The sequence below is a fragment of the Papio anubis genome, chromosome 6, assembly GCF_008728515.1.
Source record: "Papio anubis isolate 15944 chromosome 6, Panubis1.0, whole genome shotgun sequence".
NCBI lineage: Eukaryota > Metazoa > Chordata > Mammalia > Primates > Cercopithecidae > Papio > Papio anubis.
In genome coordinates, this window is record NC_044981.1 from 11,285,826 (window position 1) to 11,310,140 (window position 24,315).

Sequence of the window (24,315 nt, forward strand, 5' to 3'; positions counted from 1 at the left end):
CTTTTTATTTTGGAGACAGAGTCTTGCTTTGTCACCCAGGCTGGAGTGTAGTGGTGCAATCACAGCTCACTGCAGCCTCTGCCTCTGGGGTTCAAGCAATTCTCTTGCCTCAGCCTCCTGAGTAGCTGGGACTATAGGTGCACACCACTACACCCAGCTAATTTTCCTATTTTTAGTAGAGAAAGGGTTTCACCATCTTGGTCAGGCTGGTCTCGAACTCCTGACCTCAAATCATCTGCCCACCTTGACCTCCCAAGGTGCTGGGATTATAGGCGTGAGCCACTGCACCCGGCCCCAATCCATATTTTTAACCAGCATCCTACCTGAAAAAGAGCAGTAGAAATATACATATGTGTAGTGTGAAGTGATGTGTGTGTGTGTGTGTGTGTGTATCTGTGTGTATGAAAAGTTAAATAAAGTTTAATAATGGGGAAAAATCACCCAGAAGTAATGGAATTAAAGACCTCAAAGGACCTTTTGACTCAACATACATAATTCTAAAGCAAATTAAAAATTTTAGGTGGTGAAATTATGTTTTTTAGGTCTAGAATTCCAAAAGTTGAGGCTCAGCATGTATTGGAAATACCATAGAGCTAATGTTAATTGCAGAGATACAGCTGGAATGAAATACTGACTTGCTTCAGGGAATGTTTTTTCTCCCTGTCTCTCTCTGTTTTGGTCTCAGTTTAGTAATGCTGGCTGAGTAGGTATAAAAAATGAGAAGAGAGACATTTTTTGTTTCACTATTCATAGAGAAATTGGTATTTGTATTGAATGGATTGAGGATTCACAAATAAATGTAGTTTGTTCCAGTTTGGATTACTAATTTGGTTTGGTGGAAATCTCTGAAGTATCCAGTTCTGTGACAGACTTTTGCCATAGAATCTAGTACTAGGGAGGATTTTTAAGAGGTCATTACCTTGACCTTAAAACATCACAGTGAGTGGGCTATTGTCCAAGATGGCCAAATAGGAACAGCTTTGGTCTGCAGCTCCCAGCAAGATCGACACAGAAGATGGGTGATTTCTGCATTTCCAACTGAGGTACCTGGTTCATCTCACTGGGACTGGTTGGACAGTGGATGCAGCCCACGGAGGCCTGAAGCAGGGCAGGGCATCGCCTCACCCGGGAAGCGCAAGGGGTCAGGGGATTCCCCTTTCTTAGCCAAGGGAAGCCGTGACAGACTGTACCTGGAGGAATGGTACACTCCTGACCAAATACTACACTTTTCCCACAGTCTTAGCAACTGGCAGGTCAGGAGATACTCTCCTGTGCTTGGCTCGGTGGGTCCCATACCCACGGAGCCTTGCTCACTGCTAGTGCAGCAGTCTGAGATCAACCTGTGACACTGCAGCTTGACAGCAGGAGGGGCATCCACCATTGCTGAGGCTTGAGTAAACAAAGTGTCAAAGTGTAAACAAAGAGGCCAGGAAATACAAACTGGGCAGAGCCCACCACAGCTCAGTAAGGCCTACTGCCTCTATAGATTCCATCTCTGGGAGCAGGGCATAGGAGAACAAAAGGCAGCAAACAGCTTCTGCAGACTTAAATGTCCCTGTCTGACAACTCTAAAGGAACAGTGGTTCTCTCAGCATGGCGTTCGAGCTCCAAAAATGGACAGACTGCCTCCTCAAGTGGGTCCCTGACCCCCGTGTAGCCTGACTGGGAAACACTTCCCAGTAGGGGCCGACAGTCACCTCAAATAGGTGGGTGCCTCTCTGGGACGAAGCTTCCAGCAGAAGGATCAGGCAGCAATATTTGCTGTTCCGTAGCCTCTGCTGGTGACACCCAGGCAAACAGGGTCTGGAGCTGACCTCCAGCAAACTCCAACAGACCTGCAGCTGAGGGGTCTGTAAGAAGGAAAACTAACAAACAGAAAAGAATAGCATCAACATCAACAAAAAGACATCCACACCAAAACCCCATCTGTAGGTCACCAACATCAAAGACCAAAGGTAGATAAAACCACAAAGATGGGGAGAAACCAGAGCATATAAGCAGAAAATTCCAAAAAACAGAGTGCCTCATCTCCTCCAAAGGATCGCAACTCCTTGCCAGCAAGGGAACAAAACTGGACAGAGAATAAGTTTGACTAGTTGACAGAAGCAGGCTTCAGAAGGTTGGTAATAACAAACTTCTCTAAGCTAAAGGAGCATGTTCTAACCCATTGTGAGGAAGCTAAAAACCTTGAAAAAAGGTTAGATTAATGGCTAACTAGAATAAACAGTATACAGAAGATCTTAAATGACCTGATGGAGCTGAAAACCACAGCATGAGAACTTTGTGACACATGCACAAGATTCAATAGCCTATTTGATCAAGTGAAAGGAAGGATATCAGTGATTGAAGATCAAATTAATGAAATAAAGTGAGAAGACAAGATTAGAGAAAAAAGAATGAAAAGAAACAAACAAGGCCTCCAAGAAATATGACTATGTGAAAAGCCCAAATATACATTTGATTGGTGTACCAGAAAGTGACGGGGAGAATGGAACCAAGTTAGAAAACACTCTTCAGGATATTATCCAGGATAACTTCCTGAACTTAGCAAGGCAGGCCAACATTCAAATTCAGGAAATACAGAGAACACCACAAAGATACTCCTCAAGAAGAGCAACCCCAAGACACATAATTGTCAGATTCACCAAGGTTGAAATGAAGGAAAAAATGTTAAGGGCAGCCAGAGAGAAAGGTCAGGTTACCCACAAAGGGAAGCCCATCAGACTAACAGTAGATCTCTTGGCAGAAACCCTACAAGCCAGAAGAGAGTGGGAGTCAATATTCAACATTCTTAAAGAAAAGAATTTTCAACCCAGAATCTCATATCCAGCCAAACTAAGCTTCATAAGTGAAGGAGAAATAAAATCCTTTATAGACAAGCAAATGCTGAGAGATTTTGTCACTACCAGGCCTGCCTTACAAGAAGAACTCCTGAAGGAAGCACTAAACATGGAAAGGAATAATTGGTACTAGCCACTGCAAAAACATGCCAAATGGTAAAGACCATTGACACTATGAAAAAACCGCATCAATTAACAGGAAAATAACCAGCTAACATCATAATGACAGGATCAAATTCACACATAACAATATTAACTTTAAATGTGAATGGACTAAATGCCCCAATTAAAAGACACAGACTGGCAAATTGGATAAAGAGTCAAGACCCATCGATGTGCTGTATTCAGGAGAACCATTTCATGTGCAAAGACATACATAGGCTCAAAATAAAGGGATGGAGGAAGATCTACCAAGCAAATGGAAAGGAAAAAAAAAAAAAAAAAAAAGGCAGGGGTTTCAATTCTAGTCTCTGATAAAACAGACTTTAAACCAACAAAGATCAAAAAGGACAAAGAAGGCCACTACATAATGGTAAAGGGATCTATTCACCAAGAAGAGCTAGCTATCCTAAATATATATACACCCAACACAGGAGCACCCAGATTCATAAAGCAAGTCCTTAGAGACCTACAGAGACTTAGACTCTCATACAATAATAATGGGAGACTTTAACACCCCACTGTCAATATCAGACAGATCAACGAGACAGAAGGTTAACAAGGATATCCAGGACTTGAACTCAGCTCTGGACCAAGCGGACCTAATAGACGTCTACAGAACTGTACACCCCAAATCAACAGAATATACATTCTTCCAAGCACCACATCATGCTTATTGTAAAATTGACCACATAATTGGTAGTAAAACACTCCTCAGCAAATGTAAAAGAACAGAAATCACAACAAACCGTCTCTCAGACTACAGTACAATCAAATTAGAACTCAGGACTAACAAAGCCACTCAAAACTACACAACTACATGGAAGCTGAACAACCACTCCTGAATGACTGCTGGGTAAGTAACGAAATGAAGGCAGAAATGAAGATGTTCTTTGAAACCAATGAGAACAAAGACACAACATACCAGAATCTCTGGGACACATTTAAAGCAGTGTAGAGGGAAATTTATATCACTAAATGCCCACAAGAGAAAGCAGGAAAGATCTAAAATCGACACTCCAACATCACAAAAGAACTAGGGAAGCAAGAGCAAGAAATTCAACAGCTAGCAGAAGGCAAGAAATAACTAAGATCAGAGCAGAACTGAAGGAGATAAAGACACAAGAAACCCTTCAAAAAAATCAATTAATTCAGGAGCTGGTTTTTTGAAAAGATCAACAAAATAAATAGACTGCTAGCAAGACTAATAAAGAAGAAAAGAGAGAAAAATCAAATAGACGCAATAAAAAATGATAAAGGGGATATCACCACCAATCCCACAGAAACACAAACTACCATCAGAGAATACTATAAACACCTCTGAAAAGATCAACAAAATAGATAGACTGCTAGTAAGACTAATAAAGAAGAAAAGAGAGAAGAATCAAATAGACACAATAAAAAATGGTAAAGGGTATATCACCACCAAACCCACAGAAATACAAACTACCACCAGAGAATACTGTAAACGCCTCTACACAAATAAACTAGAACATCTAGAAGAAATGGATAAATTCCTGGACACATACATCCAACCAAGACTATACCAGGAAGAAGTTGAATCTCTGAATAGACCAATAACAGGCTCTTAAATTGAGGCAATAATTAATAGCCTACCAACCAAAAAAAGGCCAGGACCAGAAAGATTCACAGCCAAATTCTATCAGAGGTACAAAGAGGAGCTGGTACCATCCCTTCTGAAACTATTTCAATCAATAGAAAAAGGGGGAATCCTCCCTAACTCATTTTATAAGGCTAGCATCATCCTGATACCAAAGTCTGGTAGAGACACAACAAAAAAAGAGAATTTTAGGCCAATATCCCTGATGAACATTGATGTAAAAATCCTCAGTAAAATACTGGCAAACTGAATCCAGCAGCACATCAAAAAGTTTATCCACCATGATCAAGTCAGCTTCATCCCTGGGATGCAAGGCTGGTTCAACATATGCAAATCAATAAATGTAATCCATCACATAAATGGAGCCAATGACAAAAACCACATGATTATCTCAATAGATGCAGAAAAGCCCTTTGACAAAATTCAACAGCCCTTCATGCTAAAAACTCTCAATAAACTAGGTATTGATGGGATGTATCTCAAAATAATAAGAGCTATTTATGACAAACCCACAGCCAATATCATACTGAATGGGCAAAAACTGGAAGCATTCCCTTTGAAAACTGGCACAACACAAGGATGCCCTCTCTCATCACTCCTGTTCAACATAGTGTTGGAAGTTCTGGTTAGGGAAATCAGGTAAGAGAAAGAAATAAAGGGTATTCAATTAGGAAAAGAGGAATTGTCTCTGTTTGTGTATGACATGATTGTATATTTAGAAAACCTCAGCATCTCTGCCCAAAATCTCCTTAAGCTGATAAGTAACTTCAGCAATGTCTCAGGATACAAAATCAATGTGCAAAAATCACAAGCATTCCTATACACCAATAATAGACAAACAGAGAGCCAAATCATGAGTGAACTCCCATTCACAATTACCATAAAGAGAACAAAATACCTGGGAATTCAACTTACAAGGGATGTGAAGGACCTCTTCAAGGAGAACTACAAACCACTGCTCAACAAAATAAAAGAGGATACAAACAAATGGAAGAACATTCCATGCTCATGGATAGGAAGAATCAATGTCATGAAAATGGCCATTCTGCACAAGGTAATTTATAGATTCAATGCCATCCCCATCAAGCTACTACTGACTTTCTTCACAGAATTGGAAACAACTACTTTAAATTTCATATAGTATCAAAAAAGAGCCCGCATTGCCAAGACAATCCTAAGCAAAAAGAACAAAGCTGGAGGCATGATGCTACCTGACTTCAAACTATACTACAAGGCTATAGTAACCAAAACAGCATGGTACTGGTACCAAAACAGATATTTAAACCAGTGGAACAGAACAGAGGCCTCAGAAATAACAACATACATCTACAACCATCTGATCTTTGACAAACCTGACAAAATGGAATATGGAAAGCAATATGGAAAGGATTCACTATTTAATGAATTGTGCTGGGAAAACTGGCTAGTCGTATGTAGAAAGCAGAAAGCTGAAACTGGATCCCTTCCTTACACCATATACAAAAATTAACTCAGGATGGATTAAAGACTTAAACACCATAAAAACTCTAGAAGAAAACCTAGGCAATACCATTCAGAACATAGACGTGGGCAAAGACCACGACTGAAACACCAAAAGCAATGGGAACAAAAGCCAAAATAGACAAATGGGATCTAATTAAACTAAAGAGCTTCTGCACAGCAAAAGAAACTATCATCAGAGTGAACAGGCAACCTACAGAACGGGAGAAAATCTTTGCAGTCTACCCATCTGACAAAGGGCTAATATCCAGAATCTACAAATAACTTAAACAAATTTACAAGAAATAAACAACCTCATCAAAAAGTGGGCAAAGGATATGAACAGACACTTCTCAAAAGAAGACATTTATGCAGCCAACAGACATGAAAAAATGCTCATCATCACTGGTCATCAGAGAAATGCAAATCAAAATGACAGTGAGATACCTTTCACACCAGTTAGAATGGCGATCCTTAAAAAGTCAGGAAACAACAGATGCTGGAAAGGATGTGGAGAAATAGGAATGCTTTTGCACTGTTGTTGGAAGTGTAAATTAGTTCAACCATTGTGGAAGACAGTGTGGGGATTCCTCAAGGATCTAGAACTAGAAATACCCAGTGATCCCATTACTGGGTATATACCCAAAGGATTATAAATCATGCTACTATAAAGACACATGCACACATATGTTTATTGCAGCACTCTTCACAATAGCAAAGACTTGGAGCCACCCCATATGTCCATCAATGATAGTCTGGATTAAGAAAATGTGGCACATATACACCATGGAATACTATACAGCCATAAAATTGGATGAGTTAATGTCCTTTGCAGGGACATGGATGAAGCTGGAAACCATCATTCTAAGCAAACTATCACAAGGACAGAAAACCAAACACCACATGTTCTCACTCATAGGTGGGAGTTGAACAACGAGAACACATGGACACAGGGCGGTCAATATCACACACTGGGGTCTGTTGGGGGGTGGGGACCTGGGGAAGGGATAGCATTAGGAGAAATACCTAATGTAAATGACAAGTTGTTGGGTGCAGCAAATTAACATGGTACATGTATAATTATGTAACCAATCTGCATGTTGTGCACATGTACCCTAGAACTTAAAGTATAATTTTAAAAAATCACTGTGATATGACAATCAAACTTGTATTTAATGTCTTCCAGGAAAATCTTTTTGTTGCTTGTCAAATTATTTAAAGAAAACATTTCTCGTTGTATTTAACTTGGAACCTTTCCCCAGAAAGGAGATGGGGCTGTCCTTGGCTTGATGTGGTGCCCAGAGCTTTTTCATTTGTGTGCAGTTGATGGTTGATTCTCTGAGATACAGAAAACAGTTGATCAATCTCAACAGATAAGGGAATTCACCTTTTTTTTTTTTTTTTTGAGCACGAATTACTCTATGTGCATTTTCTCATTTCATCCTCTGAACAATCTTCCTGTCACCATTTTATAAAGGCAGAAACAGAGATTCAAAAGGGTCAGGTGACTGGCTTAAGGTCAACTCTACTACTAAACAGAAAAGCAAGGACCACAACTCAGATCTTTGTGACCCTCATTGCCACTATGCCATGCGACGATGCCTACCTCCTTTAGAGGCCAACTAATAGGTAAAATTACACATCATTTCTTCTATGAATTTTCATAAAACCTTTTAGAAAGCCTTGGTTAGATAGAAAAATTGATTATTTTAATCCTACACTTTACCCCAGGCCAAGTTGATTTTCTTGAGGAATGGCCGAACGGAAGTTGAATGGTTTAAAGGGGACTGGCAAACAGAGAAACAAGGCACCGAAGAACTGGCTATTTCCAAACCTGGGCGATCAGCTTCTGAATGAGTAGTTCAGTGGGTATAACTTCCAGGCTTGCTCAGGCACCATTATGCTAATTGGAATAATCAATCTGCATCCCAGAAGACTGCTTCCCCAGAGATTTCAGGATGGAAGAGGATGCCCTGTGGGCATCAGTGTATCCATGTAAAAAATTCACCTAACAGAGCAAAATCTGGCAGTCTACACTTAACAGTATTTTCCCCAAATGTTAGTTGCAGGTATGTATGACCAAAAAAAAAAAAAAAAACCAGCAAAAAAACTCCCCACTATTTGTATTATTATTGCAGGGGCTTTAAGCTGAGCAAACTGGAAAAAGGGGAATCACAAATTGTCTGTTTTTTTCTATCAGTACTCACCCTTGTCCACATTTTCCCCCAAGGAATGTTGCAGCTCTGGATCTTGGAAAGGACAATTCCGACGTTTTACTCTGCCGACCAGTTTCTTCGTTTTCATAACTCTACTTGAAGAACACGTGATGTTTGCCAGTGTCTGACATTACAGACCTCACAGCTTACTGAATCTGAAAACAGGAGATAGAGATGGAAAGGTTGGTAAACTCTGAAAAAAATTGAGATGCTTTTCATCATTTAAGGATTGCATCAGAGCAGTTGGAAAAGCCAAATCCATAGTCTCGTGAATGGAATCCATCATCCATTCATTCATGCAATCAAAGGAAGCATTTATGGGGTTCTTACTGTGCTTTAGTTGGAACTTCAAAGACGCATAAACTATAGTAATGTCCTCAAGGATCCCACAGTCTCACTGAACAAACAAAAAAATGCTGCACAATAAAATGTTACATCATTTCGGGTCAAATGTGCAGTGGATCCAGTGAGGGCACAAAGGAAGAAGGTCAATCTTGAATGGAGTCTTGAGAGATGGGTAGATGTTTGCCAGGTGTTTTGTATGGATAGTAGAGGTGAGAGTGAAATTTCCTTGCCTGTAACCTACAGTTTTAGTCTTGTCATCGATTTCACTGATTGTTTTCTACTCTCCCATCCCTGTGGCCTCACCATCCCCCTTTAAACCAACTTAATATGTTACTGCTTTTATCATTTTGAAGCCACAAGATGTGCCTGACTCTACCTCTTACCAGCAGCTTGCGAAGGTCACTGGAGCCATATGCTTTTCTTGTTTCCAGAAAAGGAGAAAAACTAGTGTTTTGGAAATGTGGCTTTTAAATAGCTTAGATGCAAAGCCCAGAATTTGATTTTTTTGGGAAAAACATGGACTGGGCTTTCGGTGAGTTAGTACTGGCCAATTTTTCACTTCTCTTTCAACATCTTGCAGCTGGAAGGCTGTTTTGAGGTGGTATGTGTGTGTGTATGTGTATGTATTTGTAGGTTATAGTTGGGATGTATATTCTTAGAAAAACCCTCATATTTAAACCACATAGGGCACATGAATATCTTTTTGAGAATTGGTAATGTGAATCTTTGTAAAAGGACGGTGTTTTCCTATCAAGAATAATGTAAGAAGTTGCTTTAAAAGGGGAAGCAGAAAAATAAGAATTGTGCCTGGCACATAATAGAAGCTCAGCAAACAATTTAATGAACCTATGCAGCTGCCCTTAGGAGGAAGTCTTCCTAGAACTCTTTTCCAAACAGGATAATTGGGAGTTGGTCTCCTTTCGCTTCTACCAGGATGGGAACAGCCTCCTGTAATTTCAGTTTGATAAACACAGTGTTTATAGTCTTGGCTAGGAGGGGCAAAAAGGAATTTTCCTCTGAGGCACTTGCAGTGGCTAGGCAAGAGGACACGGGCCCATGACTCATTTGCTCTGCCTGAACCCATGTGTGGTTTCCCCAGTATCTTGGCCCCACACGGGGTGGAGAACCAGAAGGGAGAGTTACTGCGTTTCCAGTGCCCTGTCTATTGCTTCTTTAGGTACTCGCACCTCGAGGCATTTTAACTGCCCAAGGTGTCTGCGCTTGTAAGACACCTCTCAGAGCTGATTTGTCTATGGGGATACCATAAACTACAGTACCAGAAATTACATATATATACACACACACACACACGCGTCATTAATTCTTTACTGGGAAATATAACACACATATAGAAAACTGTATAAAATGAATGTATAGCTTAATAAATTGTCATAAATTTAACAGCCACGCAGGTCAAGACATAGAGTACTGCCAGGACTCCAGAAGCTTTCCAAGTGCCCTTTCCAATGTGACCTCTTTCTTTCCCATAAAGGAGGTACTACCCTTATCTGCATGCACCAGGGACTCTGTTGGGCCTTGTGCTTTTGGGCTTCCGTCTCTCCTCCAGCCATGCACTTTCTGAAGGGGAAAGAGGTCTGTGGGACCAAGAGACCACGCCCACCTGAGACCCATGTCTCCCTTTCGAGACCGCGTGCCAAGGACCAGGACATTGGGACTTCCTGTTCAAATGATTCCAAACCTGCTTCCTGGTCTTTGTGGGCTCATCTTTAAGTCCTTCCTGAGGGGAACATGGAAGCAGATATTTGTAAAAGGCCACGGGTGAAGTTTAGACTTGAGGACTCAAGAGTGATATATATGAGCACCAAGGCCCTTGGGTTATGGGATGGAACAGGGCTGGGGCATGAGGTGGATGGCTGGATCTAGGGGAAGCTTCTTCCTGTGGCACATGTTCTAGCAGGAAGATCCAAGCAGTCCAAGAATTCTAAGATCCAACGTGGTTTCTCAGGTCACTATGAAGAGATATTTGTCCAAGTAGGAGGATGGGACATCTTTTATTTAACAGCTTGTCAGTTTAATTTATAATTTTACAATTTACAATTTTATAGTACAATACAATATTAGGCCCATAACATGCAGTTCTCCATCTGTACTTTTACCTTAAGCCCCACAAAAAAACTTTTTTGTAATGCTCCAAGGAATCCTGTCAATTTATTATTTGGAAGAATGTCAGACATTGATCCTTTGTTTTAAACTCATGATAAGAATCAGATAATATGTACTTTGAAGTCATGTCAAAGGAAAAGAATAATTCCATATGACATATATTGCAGATTTTTATTTGTATATAAGCAAAGCAGTGTCTAAAGTATATTTATATGTCCTCAATTACTGAATGTGCCAGTTTTCTGTTGAGGGTGGGCCTGCCCACAGGTGACTATCCGGACTCTTCTGGTCATTCCCTCCTTAGTTTTCTCTGTGCTTTACTATGTCACTTGGCACTCCTATACAATAAAGTGACTTCCCCTGTTTTTAAACTTTGGGTAAATGGATCACAGCATAAGTTCTTTTGTGTAGGCTTCTCCCACTCAGCATTATGTTTGAGCAATACATCTATGTTATTGCCTGTAGCTGTAGTTTGTAATTTGCATTGCTGTATGGTATTCCACTGTATGGATATGCCAGCATTTTTCCATCCTATTAATAATGTTCACGGACAATTGTGTTGTTTCCAGTACTAGCCCATTATGAATAATAATGCTACGCAGATCTTTATCTGTTTCTGTTGTGTTTATATGGAATTGCTGGATGATAGGTTTCTGTCCATCCCTCCCTGCCTTCCTTGTTTCTTTGTGTTGTTCAGGCTGCCTCAAGGGATTCTCTTTCCTCAGCCTCCTGAGTAGCTGGGACTACAGGCTCATAGCACCTTGCCCGCTTTGTTTTCAGCTTTAACAGAAAATACCAAACTGTTTCCAAAGTGGTTGTATCAATTGATATTCTCATCAACAAGGTATAATAGCTCCCGTTGCTTCTGACAATATTTAGTATATATTTTTTAAATGTTGACCATTTTGTACTAGGAATAATAGTAGTGTGTCACCACCCCTGTAAAATATTTATGTTTTTTTTCTCCATTATTTGTACATGAAGATACTGAAGTGAATATGGTAACTTAGAGTTTCAAGTTGACTGCTAATAATATTAGTAGATGTATAGAATAGTAATATCAATAATATTTATAATAATATCCATAGCTTTTATTTGAAATATGGCAGCTAAAGGAAGATTGGTAGTCTTAGAAGATTACAGTAATAAAATCCAAGATGTAAACAGAGTCGGCCCATACAGCATTTTAAAATAACAGAGAAATGAGCAGTCTGACCCAGGGATACATCGACACGCCACTAGGAAGGCAGCTGGTACCAACCTCATCCTTTCACAGGGGTGTGTGTCCCCAGAGCATGCTCTGAGAGTTGTGGCAGCACTGAGCACAGATTGCTGAATTGCCCAGCTGGGACCAGTCAGGACCACTGCAGAAGAGGGAGACCAGCTGGGGAGCCTGTCAGCCTGCAGCTCATTAGTATGCCACATCTGACAGCATCTCTTCCTCCAGGAAGCAGCAACAGCCATGTGCTCCAAAAGCAAGGGCCATGAGCAGGCCTCTTCAGCAGAAATAGCCACAGCCTCCTCACAAGCCCACTTCCCTCTCTGCCCACTGAACCCCCTGAGCTTCCCCACTTCACCCTCCTCTTGTCAATATACTCAACCTCCTTGCCGTTTGTCCTTTTAATGCATTGCCCTGGCCAAAGCCCAGCCTTGGATGAGCCCAGCTGTTTACTTACTCTGCATCAATCGCCCAGCTATTGAGCATGGCTGGCAAAACCGCACACCCTGCAGACGGTGCCACTGCAAACTCACGGTCACCAATGCCATCTAGATCCTTGTTACTGTCAGGCAACCCTCTGGAGTTCCCTGGCCAGCTCACCTTCCTGTTCTCCTATTTTTCTAATTAAAATGAGAGTAGATTATCTTCTGCAATGCTACATTGAATGGGGCCTATTCTAGACACAGCAGGCTGCTGCCGTTTATACACAGTGGATGTTTCAAACTTTTGCCACGTTTTTCAACGTCTCTGGTTTTATTGCCTGTCCGTCTTCTGTGCCCCAATCTTAAACCCTGCTGTTAACCTCTGTAGGCAATCTCCCCACCTGCTCCACAAAGAAAGCAGGAGCCCTCTGAAATGAACTTCCTCAACTTCCCTCCTCCACATCTGCAGATTCACTTCACATTTCAACTCATCCCTTTTTCCTTCCCGCATCCTTGTCACAATAAGGAAAATGTCTCCTCTCATGCCCAAGTGAATCCCTCCACCTGTCACTCAATGCCATCCTGTCTTGCCTTCTGTGGGACTTTTCTCCGTATATGACCTCTCTCGTGACTTGCTCCCAGTAGTCATGCCTTTCCTTTAACACCCTGAAGTCAGGTTTTCCCCTAGCTGACTGAGTCCTTCAGCTCGCATGGCCTTCATCCAAGCAGGGCAGGAGGGTTGAATTGTGTCCCCCGAAATTAATATGTTAAATTCCTAACCCCCAGTATCTCAGAATGGGACCTTATTTGGAAATAAAGTCATTGCAGATGTAATTAGTTCAGATGAGGTCCTACCAGAGCAGGGTGGTCCTCTCATCCAACTGGACTGATGTCCTTGTAAAGAGGAGTAATATAGAGAGGAAAGCTGATATGAAGAAACACGGGCAGATTCTTTCCTCACAGCCCTCTCGAGTCACCAACCCTACCGACCTCTTGGTCTCTTCCAGCCTCCCGAGCTGTGAAACAATCAATTTCTGTTTAAGCCCCGCAGTCTGTGGTGCTTAGTGACAGCATCCCTGGGAAACTGCATTAGAATTCTGCTTATGAACTTTCCCACCTTATGCAAGTTAGCGTGTTTCCCTCTGTAAGCTTCAATCTCTTCATCTAGAAAAGGAGATACAGGAGCACTTACCGCATGAGATTGTTGTGAACATTAAATAAAAAGAAGGAAGTACTACGTTAATCACAGTGCCCAGCTGTATTAGTTTGTTAGAGCTGCCATAATAAAGTATCACAGACTGGGTCGGGCGCGGTGGCTTACGCCTGTAATGCTAGCACTTTGGGTTGGGTGCGGAGGAACTTTCAGTTCTTCTGTTTTCACTGGTGACCGTCTGGTGTTTGTTTTCTCTACCTCACCAAAGAGGCTCTTCCCAACACCCTTTGTTCTAAATCCTTTTTCCTAAACCCAGTGGACCACTTTGAGTCTGACTTTACTTGACATCTCTGCAAAATTTGACATCATTGACCATGTTTCCCCTTTTAAATGATGCTCTTTCCTTGGTGCTAGTCTGTCTGGGTGTTTCTCTTCACCCCCCATCATGGCACTGAGCCTCCAGTTCTGTCCTCAGCCTCCTCTGCTTTCACCACCTGCAACCACAACTTCAGTTTCCACCTACAGCTTCAGGACTCCCGAACCTGTCTCTCCAGCCCGGGTCTTCTCTCCAACTGGCCCTGGACAGCTCCCCTTGATGTCCCTCTCCCACCTTGTGCTCCACCTCTCCAAAAGACACACCCCATCTGCTAATCCAAATGGATATTTTCAGCTTTGGTCTCCTCTCAGTGAATGGCACCACCACCCACACTAGGTGCTGGGCCTCATCCTAATGGTCTCCATTGTTCATCTTCCCCATAACTTTCAAGATGTCCTTTCAATGATGCCTCCTGCAGTGCTGTTGTACCTCTCCATTCCTCTCTGTCCCTACTGCTGTCATGTTCAGGCCACTTCCATTCTCATCTGGATTACTGCATTGGCCTTTGAGACTTGGCTCATCTCCCTATAATCCTTTCTTCATGCTGCAGCCAGAGCTAATGTCTCTAAAATGTCACCTGTGTCACGTGAGTTCCCAATCCCTGAAGTTTTTTAGTCAACTGATGGAATTTTTAATATTATGGAATTACTATGGAAATGTTTTAAGTTTGATAATGGTATTATGATTTTATGTTATATATGTGTGTGTATGTATGTATGTGTGTGTGTGTGTATATATATATATATAAAAGAGTCCTTATCTTTTGAAGATTCACACTGAGTATTTGCAGACCAATAATCCAGTAGGGTGGGGAGAGTGGGGAGACAGTAAAACAAGGTTTTCCATGTGCTGAGAATTATTGAAGCTAGGTAATTGATACTACTCTTTCTACTTTTGAAACATTCTACAATAAAATATTTTTGAAATAAAATCCCTAAACTCAAGCAAAACAAAAAGTACTGCAATGTTTTTCTTATTGTTCTTAAGACAGTGTCCAAAATTCTTAAGACGACTCATAAGGCCATGCATGGTCTGGCCTCTGTCTACCTTTCTTTCAAGTGCAGGACCCCCAGGGCTTATTGAAGATTTGTGAAGTGGATGGATGGATAGATGGATTAGTGGGTAGACAGAGGGATGGGTAGATGAATGGATGGATGAATAGATGGATGGGGGTGGATGGGTAGATAGATGAATAGATAGATGGATAGATCAATGGGTGGATATATGATGGATGGATGGATAAATGAATAGATAGATGGTGGGTGGATAGATGGACGGATGAATAGATGAATGGTTGGATGGTTGAATGGATGGGTGGATTAATGAATAGATGGATGGGTGGATAGATGGTGGATGGATGGTTGAATAGATGGATGGTGGGTGGATGGATGGGTGGGTGGATGGATGGGTAGGTGAATGGATGGATGAGTGGGTAGATGGATGGATGGATGGCAAATGAATGAATAGATGGATGGGTGGATGGATAGGTGAATGGGTGGATGGATGGATAGATGGGTGGATAGATGAATAGATGGATGGGTGGATCAGTAAGTGAATGGAAGGATGGATGGATGGATGGATGAATGGGTGGAAAGAGAGTAGGAAAGGATCCTATGTTCCTACCCTCACTCTGCAAATAACTTTCTTTGAGACCTTTGAATTCTCACTCTTTTTGGATCTCAGTTTCCTCATTTGCAACAGGAAGAGTAAACAAGCTCATCATTTTTTAGGAGAGAGGTGCCGTTTTAACTATTTTATTATTTTGGAAGTCACAGTAATATTTGTTTTAAAAAATTGTTTCATTGTTAAAAAATAAAAATTTTACATCTTGTGGATTAGGTGACATTTCAGATCCTTCCCAACTGCAATAGACTGTGATTACAGGGAGGTTTTACAAGTTAAAACATATGGATTTGGTGAACACAGAGCACAGACTTTTCTCAAAAATCCTGATTTAATAAAAGTTATTTTTTTCTAGTAAAGGAACTTGTTATAGGACTTACTAACACAATTCAATTTGTAAGCCTTTTAAAGACACTCACATAAAACATTTGCAAATTAGAAAAGCAGTGTTTTCTTGGACCATATGTTGAGATTTGGGGTTTAGAAGTATGCTCACTGTCCACATGGTGCAAGCCAGCACTCTACATAAACAGAACCTTTAGATGAGGAGATCCTTGTGGATTATAACTGTGACTGCTCCATCTTTGTTACCCCAGCTGAGCACCTGGTGCATAGTAAGTGCTCAGTAAAATTTTGCTTTAAATGAGGACCTAGGATGAAGAAGACTCTCAGTGGGGCTCTGTTAGAATTTTCAGTGATAGGAAAGGAAAATAACTTCCTTCCAAAGAAAGGAGAGTGTAGGGAGAAAGCTAGAAATATGGATGAAGGAAGACACACTCTTGGCTCAGGCATGGGTAAAAATGGCAAAGCTTCTGCTCGTAGGGCGGTTCTCTCTATAGATTGAAATAAGCAGGATTGAGCAAGGCAGCTTTTATGCCCCCCTCAAAATAGTCTAGATTCCTGATTTCCTGGCTAATCCACTTCATTTCCTACACTGAGGCTTGTGGACCATCCAGTCTACGTTTTTTCTCATCCCTCCTTGGGTGTTTCTCTAGTCTGATATCTGACCCTTATATTTAAGGTCCTTGATGGAAAGCCACATGGCAGCTGCAGAGATACACCAGGTTTTCCAAACTTCTGTAACTCCCATTCAGCCATGTGCAGCTGGCAGCTTGTGATGGTGTTCACAGCGGGAAGAACTGTAACCTGCAAGTCAGGAGACCTGGGCTCTACTCTCAGGTGTGCAGCTTTGGGCAGTTCAGCCATTCCTGAGTCTCAGTTTCCTCGTGTGTAAAATAAAGAAATCACACAAAAATGCATCCTCAGTTTTGTATCTTATTTAGGTTATAACCTGGATATATAATTAGTGGCATACCAGAAAAGGCCTTTATCAGTTATGAATGTTATAAATTGAGTGAAGCTCTCTGGTTAGGCCAAATGAGTAGTGTCCCAAGGGAATGGAGACTGATTTAGCTCTGTCTTCCTGATGGTTCTGCCTGAGGGTAATTCTGGGCCCAGGATCAATGCAGCCAGCAGAGCTACTTCCTGGGCTGCTAACAGTATCTGAAGCAGAGGTCCCTTGAAACTACAGAGTCACTGACTTGTCTTCCTTAGCAATTTTATTTCCCCAGGCTGTGGAGCCCTACCAAGATTTTTGCTTGACAGTTGATGAGGGAGTCAGTCCTTCTACCACGTTGGGATTCACACAGTTTATTTTGGGAGGTAACTAAGGCAGACAGAGATCATTAAACCCTTCATAAAACAGCTCATCAGCCACCTGCTTGCAGAGCAAAAGGTTGCTCTTTGGCAGCAAAGATCGTGTTCTTCAGCCCGCTCTTGGGTCTCATGCAAGATTCTACCAAGGTTGCCTGGGAAAAGTTTTTGGTTATGATATATTTCTTTCCATTTGTATAAAAGCAACCAATAAATACCAGTGATCTTGTCAGGCCATGCCAAGGAAGAATTTGTTGGGATTTAATATCCCAATGCATTGGACGTACTTGAATTTGGCTGAACAGTCAAATTGGGTGGTTTGGCTCCATTTAACCAGTTTACATGTTGTTGGTGTATAGCTTTGCAAATGACTTTGGTTCTTACTGAATGATCACTGGAGGGGATTGGCTTATAAATGAATTCAAAATCCTCAGGTGTGTTTTAAAGATCTACAAAACAAGCCTTTCCTTTGTTGTAAATGGGCAAGACTCAATAAGGAAAGTGAGATGAAAAGAGCTATTAGTTCATCTGTGAGGGCATCCAAATATGCACGCTGAAGGCATAGCAATACATCATTCATGCTTTAACGTGTTCTACAAACCGTAAGATATTCCAAACTACTGCCAACCACCTGACCAGGAAAAAGGGCATGGTGGTGATCATGAAATAATTGAGGGTAAAAGGCAGGGTTATGAGTCCTTTAAACCCTTTTGAGCTTAGGTAATGTCTTGCTGGGCACATGGCTCTGATTCTTTCTCTGGTCTTTGCCAGCAGATTTTTAGGAATCTCCTGGCAGAAGAGCATTCCTTGTGGCACCTTCCACTCCTCCAGTGCTCTTGGACGCTGACTATTTACAAGGACTTTCAACTGCCTCCTTCACCCATCTGGTATTAATTTTGATTTCTTCATTACTGGGTCTCTGATTCATCTCTACGCTGATCTTTGAGTTTCCTGAAGGCTTTGCTTCCCCAGACAGGGTGCCCCACCCAAGTAAGTTCACTTGCTGTTTGCTTTGAGGAAAGTCAGGATCTAGAGTTCCCCAGCTCAGAGGACAAGACTATGATTCACTTTATTATCAAAGTCAAGATGGAGAGGATTTCCTTCATCTCCCTTTACTCTCACTCCCACGTCTGATCGTCTCATCAGTAATGGGATCTTGGCATTTCTAGCTTGTAGGATCACCCAGCTCCCTTCATTCTGCCCTGTGTCTCCATCTCAGTTGCCTCTGTCTTAGCTTACAGCCTCTTTCCCGGACTGTTGCAATTGTCTTCACATTGTATCCTAAAGGCAATGGGGTAGGCTTGGAAACGCTTTCATTGGGAATTAACTTGATTACATTTTCTTGCATAAGAATCACACTGAAAATAGTCGCTAATTCATTAAAGGGGCAGTTGAAATGGAGGTGGAGAGAAATCCATTATAAAGCTGTGCTCCAGATGAGAATTATAAGGAAGGTTCAGATTAAGCCGGAGACAGGTACAGTGAAGAGGAGAGGAAACGGATATTTAGCAAGGAGAACCAAAAGAGCATAGTAACTGGTTTGAATTACAAGGGAGCCATTGGTCATAAATGTCTCCCGGAAAAAAACTTTGGAGACTGCATGGATGCTAGTATCATTCTGAGAAAGAAGAAATTAAAAATTAAGTCTATGGGGGAAATGGCGAATTTGAATGTGGCATGTTAAGTTCCAGTTTTATGTGGAGAATGTCCAATGGGGAGAGAATCTGTAAGCAGTTATATATCCCAAGTCTGAGATTCAGAGAGAGAGAATGTTGAAGACAGAGATTTTACAGTCATGAGCTTAGAGCTGGTGGTTAAAGCAAGAGCGCTTATAACATCAGCCAGACAGAACTTGTTAAATGAGATAGGGGGCCAGGCGCGGTGGCTCACACTTGTAATCCCAGCAGTTTGGGAGGCCAATGCAGATCACCTGAGGTCAGGAGTTTGAGACCAACCCAGCCAACATGGTGAAACCCTGTCTCTACTAAAAACACAAAATTTAACTGGGTATGGGAGTGTGGGCCTGTGATCCCAGCTACTCGGGAGGCTGAGGAAGGAGAATCGCTTGAGCCTGGGGAGGTGGAGGTTGCAGTGAGCACTCCAGCCTGGACAACAGGGTGAGGTTCTGTCTCAAAAAAATAAATTAAAAAAAAAGAGAGAGAGGAAGATGGCAGGATCCTGGGGACTATCACTCCTAGAGGGCCACACAGAAGAGAGAGGGCTGGAGGAGATTCAGGATGGTGCGTTATTACACAAAGATGAGAGGAAATAACTTGACAATGAGATTTTGGAGATTCTTGAGATCAGTTTCAACAAAATGATGGGGACAGGCGCCAACTGTCGCTGGGTTGACCTGCGAATGAGAGATGAGAAACTGCAGACAGAGTCTAGACTTCTCTTTCTAGAAACTTTGCTGTAAAGAAAAGATTCTAAACGGGAAATGGGTGATAGCATGCGTGACCAGTGCACCCAAGAACAGGAAGGCACATGTGATAGTTAGTTCTATGTGTCCACCTGACTGGGCCACAGGATGTCCAGACATTTGGGCAAGCATTATTCTGGGTGTTCCCATGAGGGTGTTTTGAAATGAGATTAATGTGTGAATCAGTAGATTGGGTAAAGCGGGTGACCCTCCCGAGGTGAGTGGGCCTTGTTCAATCAGTTGAAGGCCTGAATAAAAGAAAAAGGTGGACCTTCCCCTGAGTAAGAGAGAAATCCTCCTGCTTGGTTGTCTTTGAACTAGAACATTGGCTTTTTCTCACGTTTGGACTTAAATGGAGACATCAGATCTTCCTGGGTCTCAAGACTGCTGGCCTTTGTGCTAGAGCTACGTGATCAGCTCTGCTGGGTCCCACACCCTCAGATGCAGACAGGAACCACACTATCAGCTCTCCTGGGTCCCCAGTTTGCCGACTCATCCTGCAGATCTTGGGACCTGCCCGCCTCCATGATCACATGAGCCAAGTTCTTACAAGAAATCACTTTCTAAATATATACGTGCATCCTATTGGTTCTGTTTCTCTGGAGAACCCTGAGTAATGCAGCACAAAATGGAAAAGAAAAGAGAAAAATAGAAAAGAAGGAAGGAAGGGAGGGTGAGAGGAAGGTGTGGGGGGGATGAGAAACAGAGCCTGTGTGCTTTGCAAGTGTGGGGAGACGGCGGGTCACTGCTTCATTGTCTGTGATCTCTGACGGCATTGATGACTCATTCATGTTACATAATTAGAATTCACCTTCAGACTTTGCTGTCTTACAATTGTGTCTCATAGAAACAAGGCTTCCTAGCTTGGCTTGTTTTCTTGTTACTCAGGGGCTGTTGCTAGCATAAGGTCATACTTAGAAAACTGAACCCTCAATAAGATTACTCAGAGACTTGGCAGCTTTTTCCCTGGCCATTTTGTCTTTAAGTTAAAAAAAAAAAACAAAAAACAAAAAAAACAGCTCACTCTTCTAAAATGACAATACATGTCACTTTGAAATATGTCCTGTAGGCCGGCCCTGAAATGTATGGTCTTTCTGGATATTCATGGGAGAGAGGCTTTGTTTTTAAAAATGTAAAAAAAATTGTTTTACTCTAAAAAAGTGTCTCTGATAACCCAGTTTTTAGGAAACTATCTGCTGAAAAGAAACAACAGGAGAGGTGAGAATTTGTCCAGTTTATACCTACTTCATTTCTGCCATTATCCTATTCTGGGATAATTCAGAAACCACTAGGGCCATTTAACCGAGAGATTTATTAGACACTTAGAGTTCATTATGTTTCTGCCTTGTTTTTATAATGTTTTTGTTATAAAATTAAAGTGACAAAGATAAACAACTGTATTTGTGGCTGTGCAGATGCCATGTGGAATATCTGCCCAGCTTGGAAAGATTCCCCTGGCTCTTCTGCCCACTCAGAACAGCAGGACCCACATTTCAGCTTGGACAATATAACCAAGCTCTGCTGTTCACAGCTGCCTGGCCCAGGCATGGGTGCCTGGCCCCAAGTTCAGGGCCAACACCCTTTTCTGGGAATGGGAAATCAAAGCAGAAAAGCATCCCGTGCACTCACACTCTCACACACTGACACACTCACATACACACATGCACACTAGCATACACACTCACACTCGCACATGCACACTCGCACACGCACACTCACATGGAGTCACACACACTCACACACTAACATGCACACTCACACACTGGTGCACACTCGCACTAACAAGCAAATACTCTCACACTGATGCACTCATGCACACTCACACACTCACACACACACTCACACACACTCACACACAAACATGCACACGTGCACACAAAGTCACTGAGTCTCTCCAACTGTGAATTTGGTCGCTGTGAGCTTCCACCTTTACCTGTTGTAAAGATTGAAGAGAAGACAGGAAAAAATATTTCAAGAAAGAAGACCCAAATAGAAGCAGCAATGGGTGACAGGCCCTGTGTCCCTGGCTGTGCTGGGGTCTCTCAGCTCCTAGATGCTGTCCCTTCTGGGAGCATTGCTGCACTCCTGCGTCCAGTACCATGAAATGTGTCCTTCTCCTTACAGTGACCACCCCCTGCCCCTCTTTCTCCCCCAGCCCACCGCCAAGCTGAGTTGAACTGTATTTTGTTACTCACAGTCAAAAAAATCTTAATTCATTAGGTTACAATTCTAAATATAAAAATACATCTTTCTTGGGTTGTATAATAAAGAATCGGGTTTGAGAATTTTGATGGTTGCAGCTGTGGGAAGTGAGAGGGGGAGCTTGGACTTCCAATTAAATAACCTTCTATACTCCCTCACCTTTTTCTTATCCCAGGAAAGTCTCAGGAACTCGTTGCAATAGGGACTGCCACGCCCTGTTGTGCTATTGGTGAAGAGAGGGTCACGCAGTGCCTACGATGAGCGATTTGTTCATATCTATCCAGATTGCATGTGCGCACACCCACTCATCCCCAAATGCCGTCCTCAGGAGTTTATGCCCCGGACTGGCACATGTGCAGAAAGACATAGTGCAGGCTACTTGCTACAACATTGTTGGTGATAGCCACGTATTGGAAGCAACTTGAATTTTTATTAATAAAGGACTGGCTACATAAATTATGCTAATCTATACAACTGGAGTACTAACATGCCATAATAAAGAATGAACGAGGTCTTTATGTTTGGAAAGATCTCTAAGACGTAATAGTGAGTGGAAAGTGAAAGGTGCAAACACTGTGTTTTACAGGCTGTCGTTTGGGGGCTGACAACATCTATTCAAATGTGCTTACGTATATGTTGAAAACACTTTGGAAAGAAAAATAATACATCAGTACCAGTGGTTTACTTGTGTGTATGAATGTGTGTATGGCAGGGGTGGGGTAGGGGCAGGTGGCTTAGGTACAAGACAGGAATAGCAAAGAGACTTTTTAACCACATACTTCTCAAGAGGTCAAAAAACCTGTTGAAGCATGTGTTGTTAACCATGATAGAGAGAGAGAGACAGAGAGAGAGAGAGAGAGAGGGAATATGAAGGGAGGGGATAGGGAAAGAAGGAAAAAGAGAAGAAGAAGAGGCAGAGAAATGGAGGGGCAAAGAAAGGAAGGAAGGAAGGAGGGAGGGAGGGAAGAAGGGAGGGAAAGAAGGAAGGAGTGAAGGAAGGAAGGAAGGAGGGAAGGAGGGAAAGAAGGAAAGAGGGAGGGAGGGAACGAAGGAGGGAGGGAGGGAGGGAGGGAGGGAGGGAGGATATTGGCTCTTTCCTGAAGTTACAGCTTAACAAATAAAAACCAAGGCCACCAGCAGCAATGGTTTCAGCAGTGAAGGACCACGTAGTCATGACTCCGAGAGACTGAATTCCCTGAGCGTAGTGTGAGTGAAAACCTAGGTGTGTTACATCACAGAAAGCTGTTTAAAGTGCCATGAGCCCGGTGAGGTGTGTAGGACAGACATACAATTGCTTGCAAACAAGTAGCAGGGCAATGAGCTGTGTTTTGTGTTTATCGGCAGGTTTTCTTTGTCTCTCAAGGGAGCTGGGAGAAACACAAGTCTGAAACTCAAACCTATCTCAGTCATTCCTTTCCCTTCAGCTGGACCTGAACCTCAGGAGATCTGGAGTATGTGCTGAATTCTACTGGGAACTGAGCCTTCTGAATATTATTATTGTTTTGCTAATACTTTTTGCTGGAAAGTACATCAAACCAGGATGTGTTGTACCTCTTGCTTTGCCAGACTATTTAAATGCAAAAATGAACAGACATCCAACTTAAGGCTGATCCAGGTTTTTCATGATCTAGCCAGTGGAGACAAAGATTCCAGGAAAAATCTCTAGGGAAGGCCAAGGATTTTAGAAAGCATCTGTGGACAAACAAATGCAATGTTAGTGGGCTAATTTCCATAATCAAATGAAGCTAATGGAAGTGCTTTGTGAATTGATGCCCATCAATGATAGACAGGATAAAGAAAATGTGGCACATATATACCATGGAATACTATGTAGCCATAAAAATGAATGAGTTCGGCCGGGTGCGGTGGCTGAAGCCTGTAATCCCAGCACTTTGGGAGGCCGAGGCGGGTGGATCACGAGGTCAGGAGATCGAGACCATCCTGGCTAACACGGTGAAACCCTGTCTCTACTAAAAAATACAAAAAACTAGCCGGGCGAGGTGGCGGGCGCCTGTAGTCCCAGCTACTTGGGAGGCTGAGGCAGGAGAATGGCGTGAACCCGGGAGGCGGAGCTTGCAGTGAGATGAGATCCGGCCACTGTACTCCAGCCTGGGCGGCAGAGCGAGACTCCGTCTCAAAAAAAAAAAAAAAAAAAAATGAATGCGTTCATGTCCTTTACAGGGACATGGATGAAGCTGGAAATCATCATCCTCAGCAAACTAACCCAGGAACAGAAAACCAAACACCACATGTTCTCACTCATAAGTGGGAGCTGAACAATAAGAACACGTGGACACAGGGAGGGGAACATCACATAGCAGGGCCTGTTGGGGGGTGGGGGACAAGGGGAGGGAAAGCATTAGGACAAATATCTAATGCATGCAGGTCTTAAAACCTAGATGACAGGTTGATAGGTGAGCAAACCACCATGGCACATGTACACTTATGTAACAAACCTGCA

The 24,315-nt window shown here is 42.3% G+C and overlaps 1 protein-coding gene across 2 annotated transcripts in view; it reads right to left on the bottom strand.

Moving 5' to 3' along the window:
• The window catches only part of NEDD9 (neural precursor cell expressed, developmentally down-regulated 9), a 203,930-nt gene that overhangs the window by 118,028 nt on the left and 61,587 nt on the right, over positions 1-24,315 (bottom strand). For both annotated transcript variants that reach the window (XM_003897059.5, XM_017957560.3), the window contains one exon: positions 8,307-8,470. In XM_003897059.5, coding sequence (XP_003897108.1) covers positions 8,307-8,318 — 12 coding nt within the window. In that variant the 5' untranslated portion in view covers positions 8,319-8,470. The remainder of the gene's footprint in view (positions 1-8,306; positions 8,471-24,315) is intronic.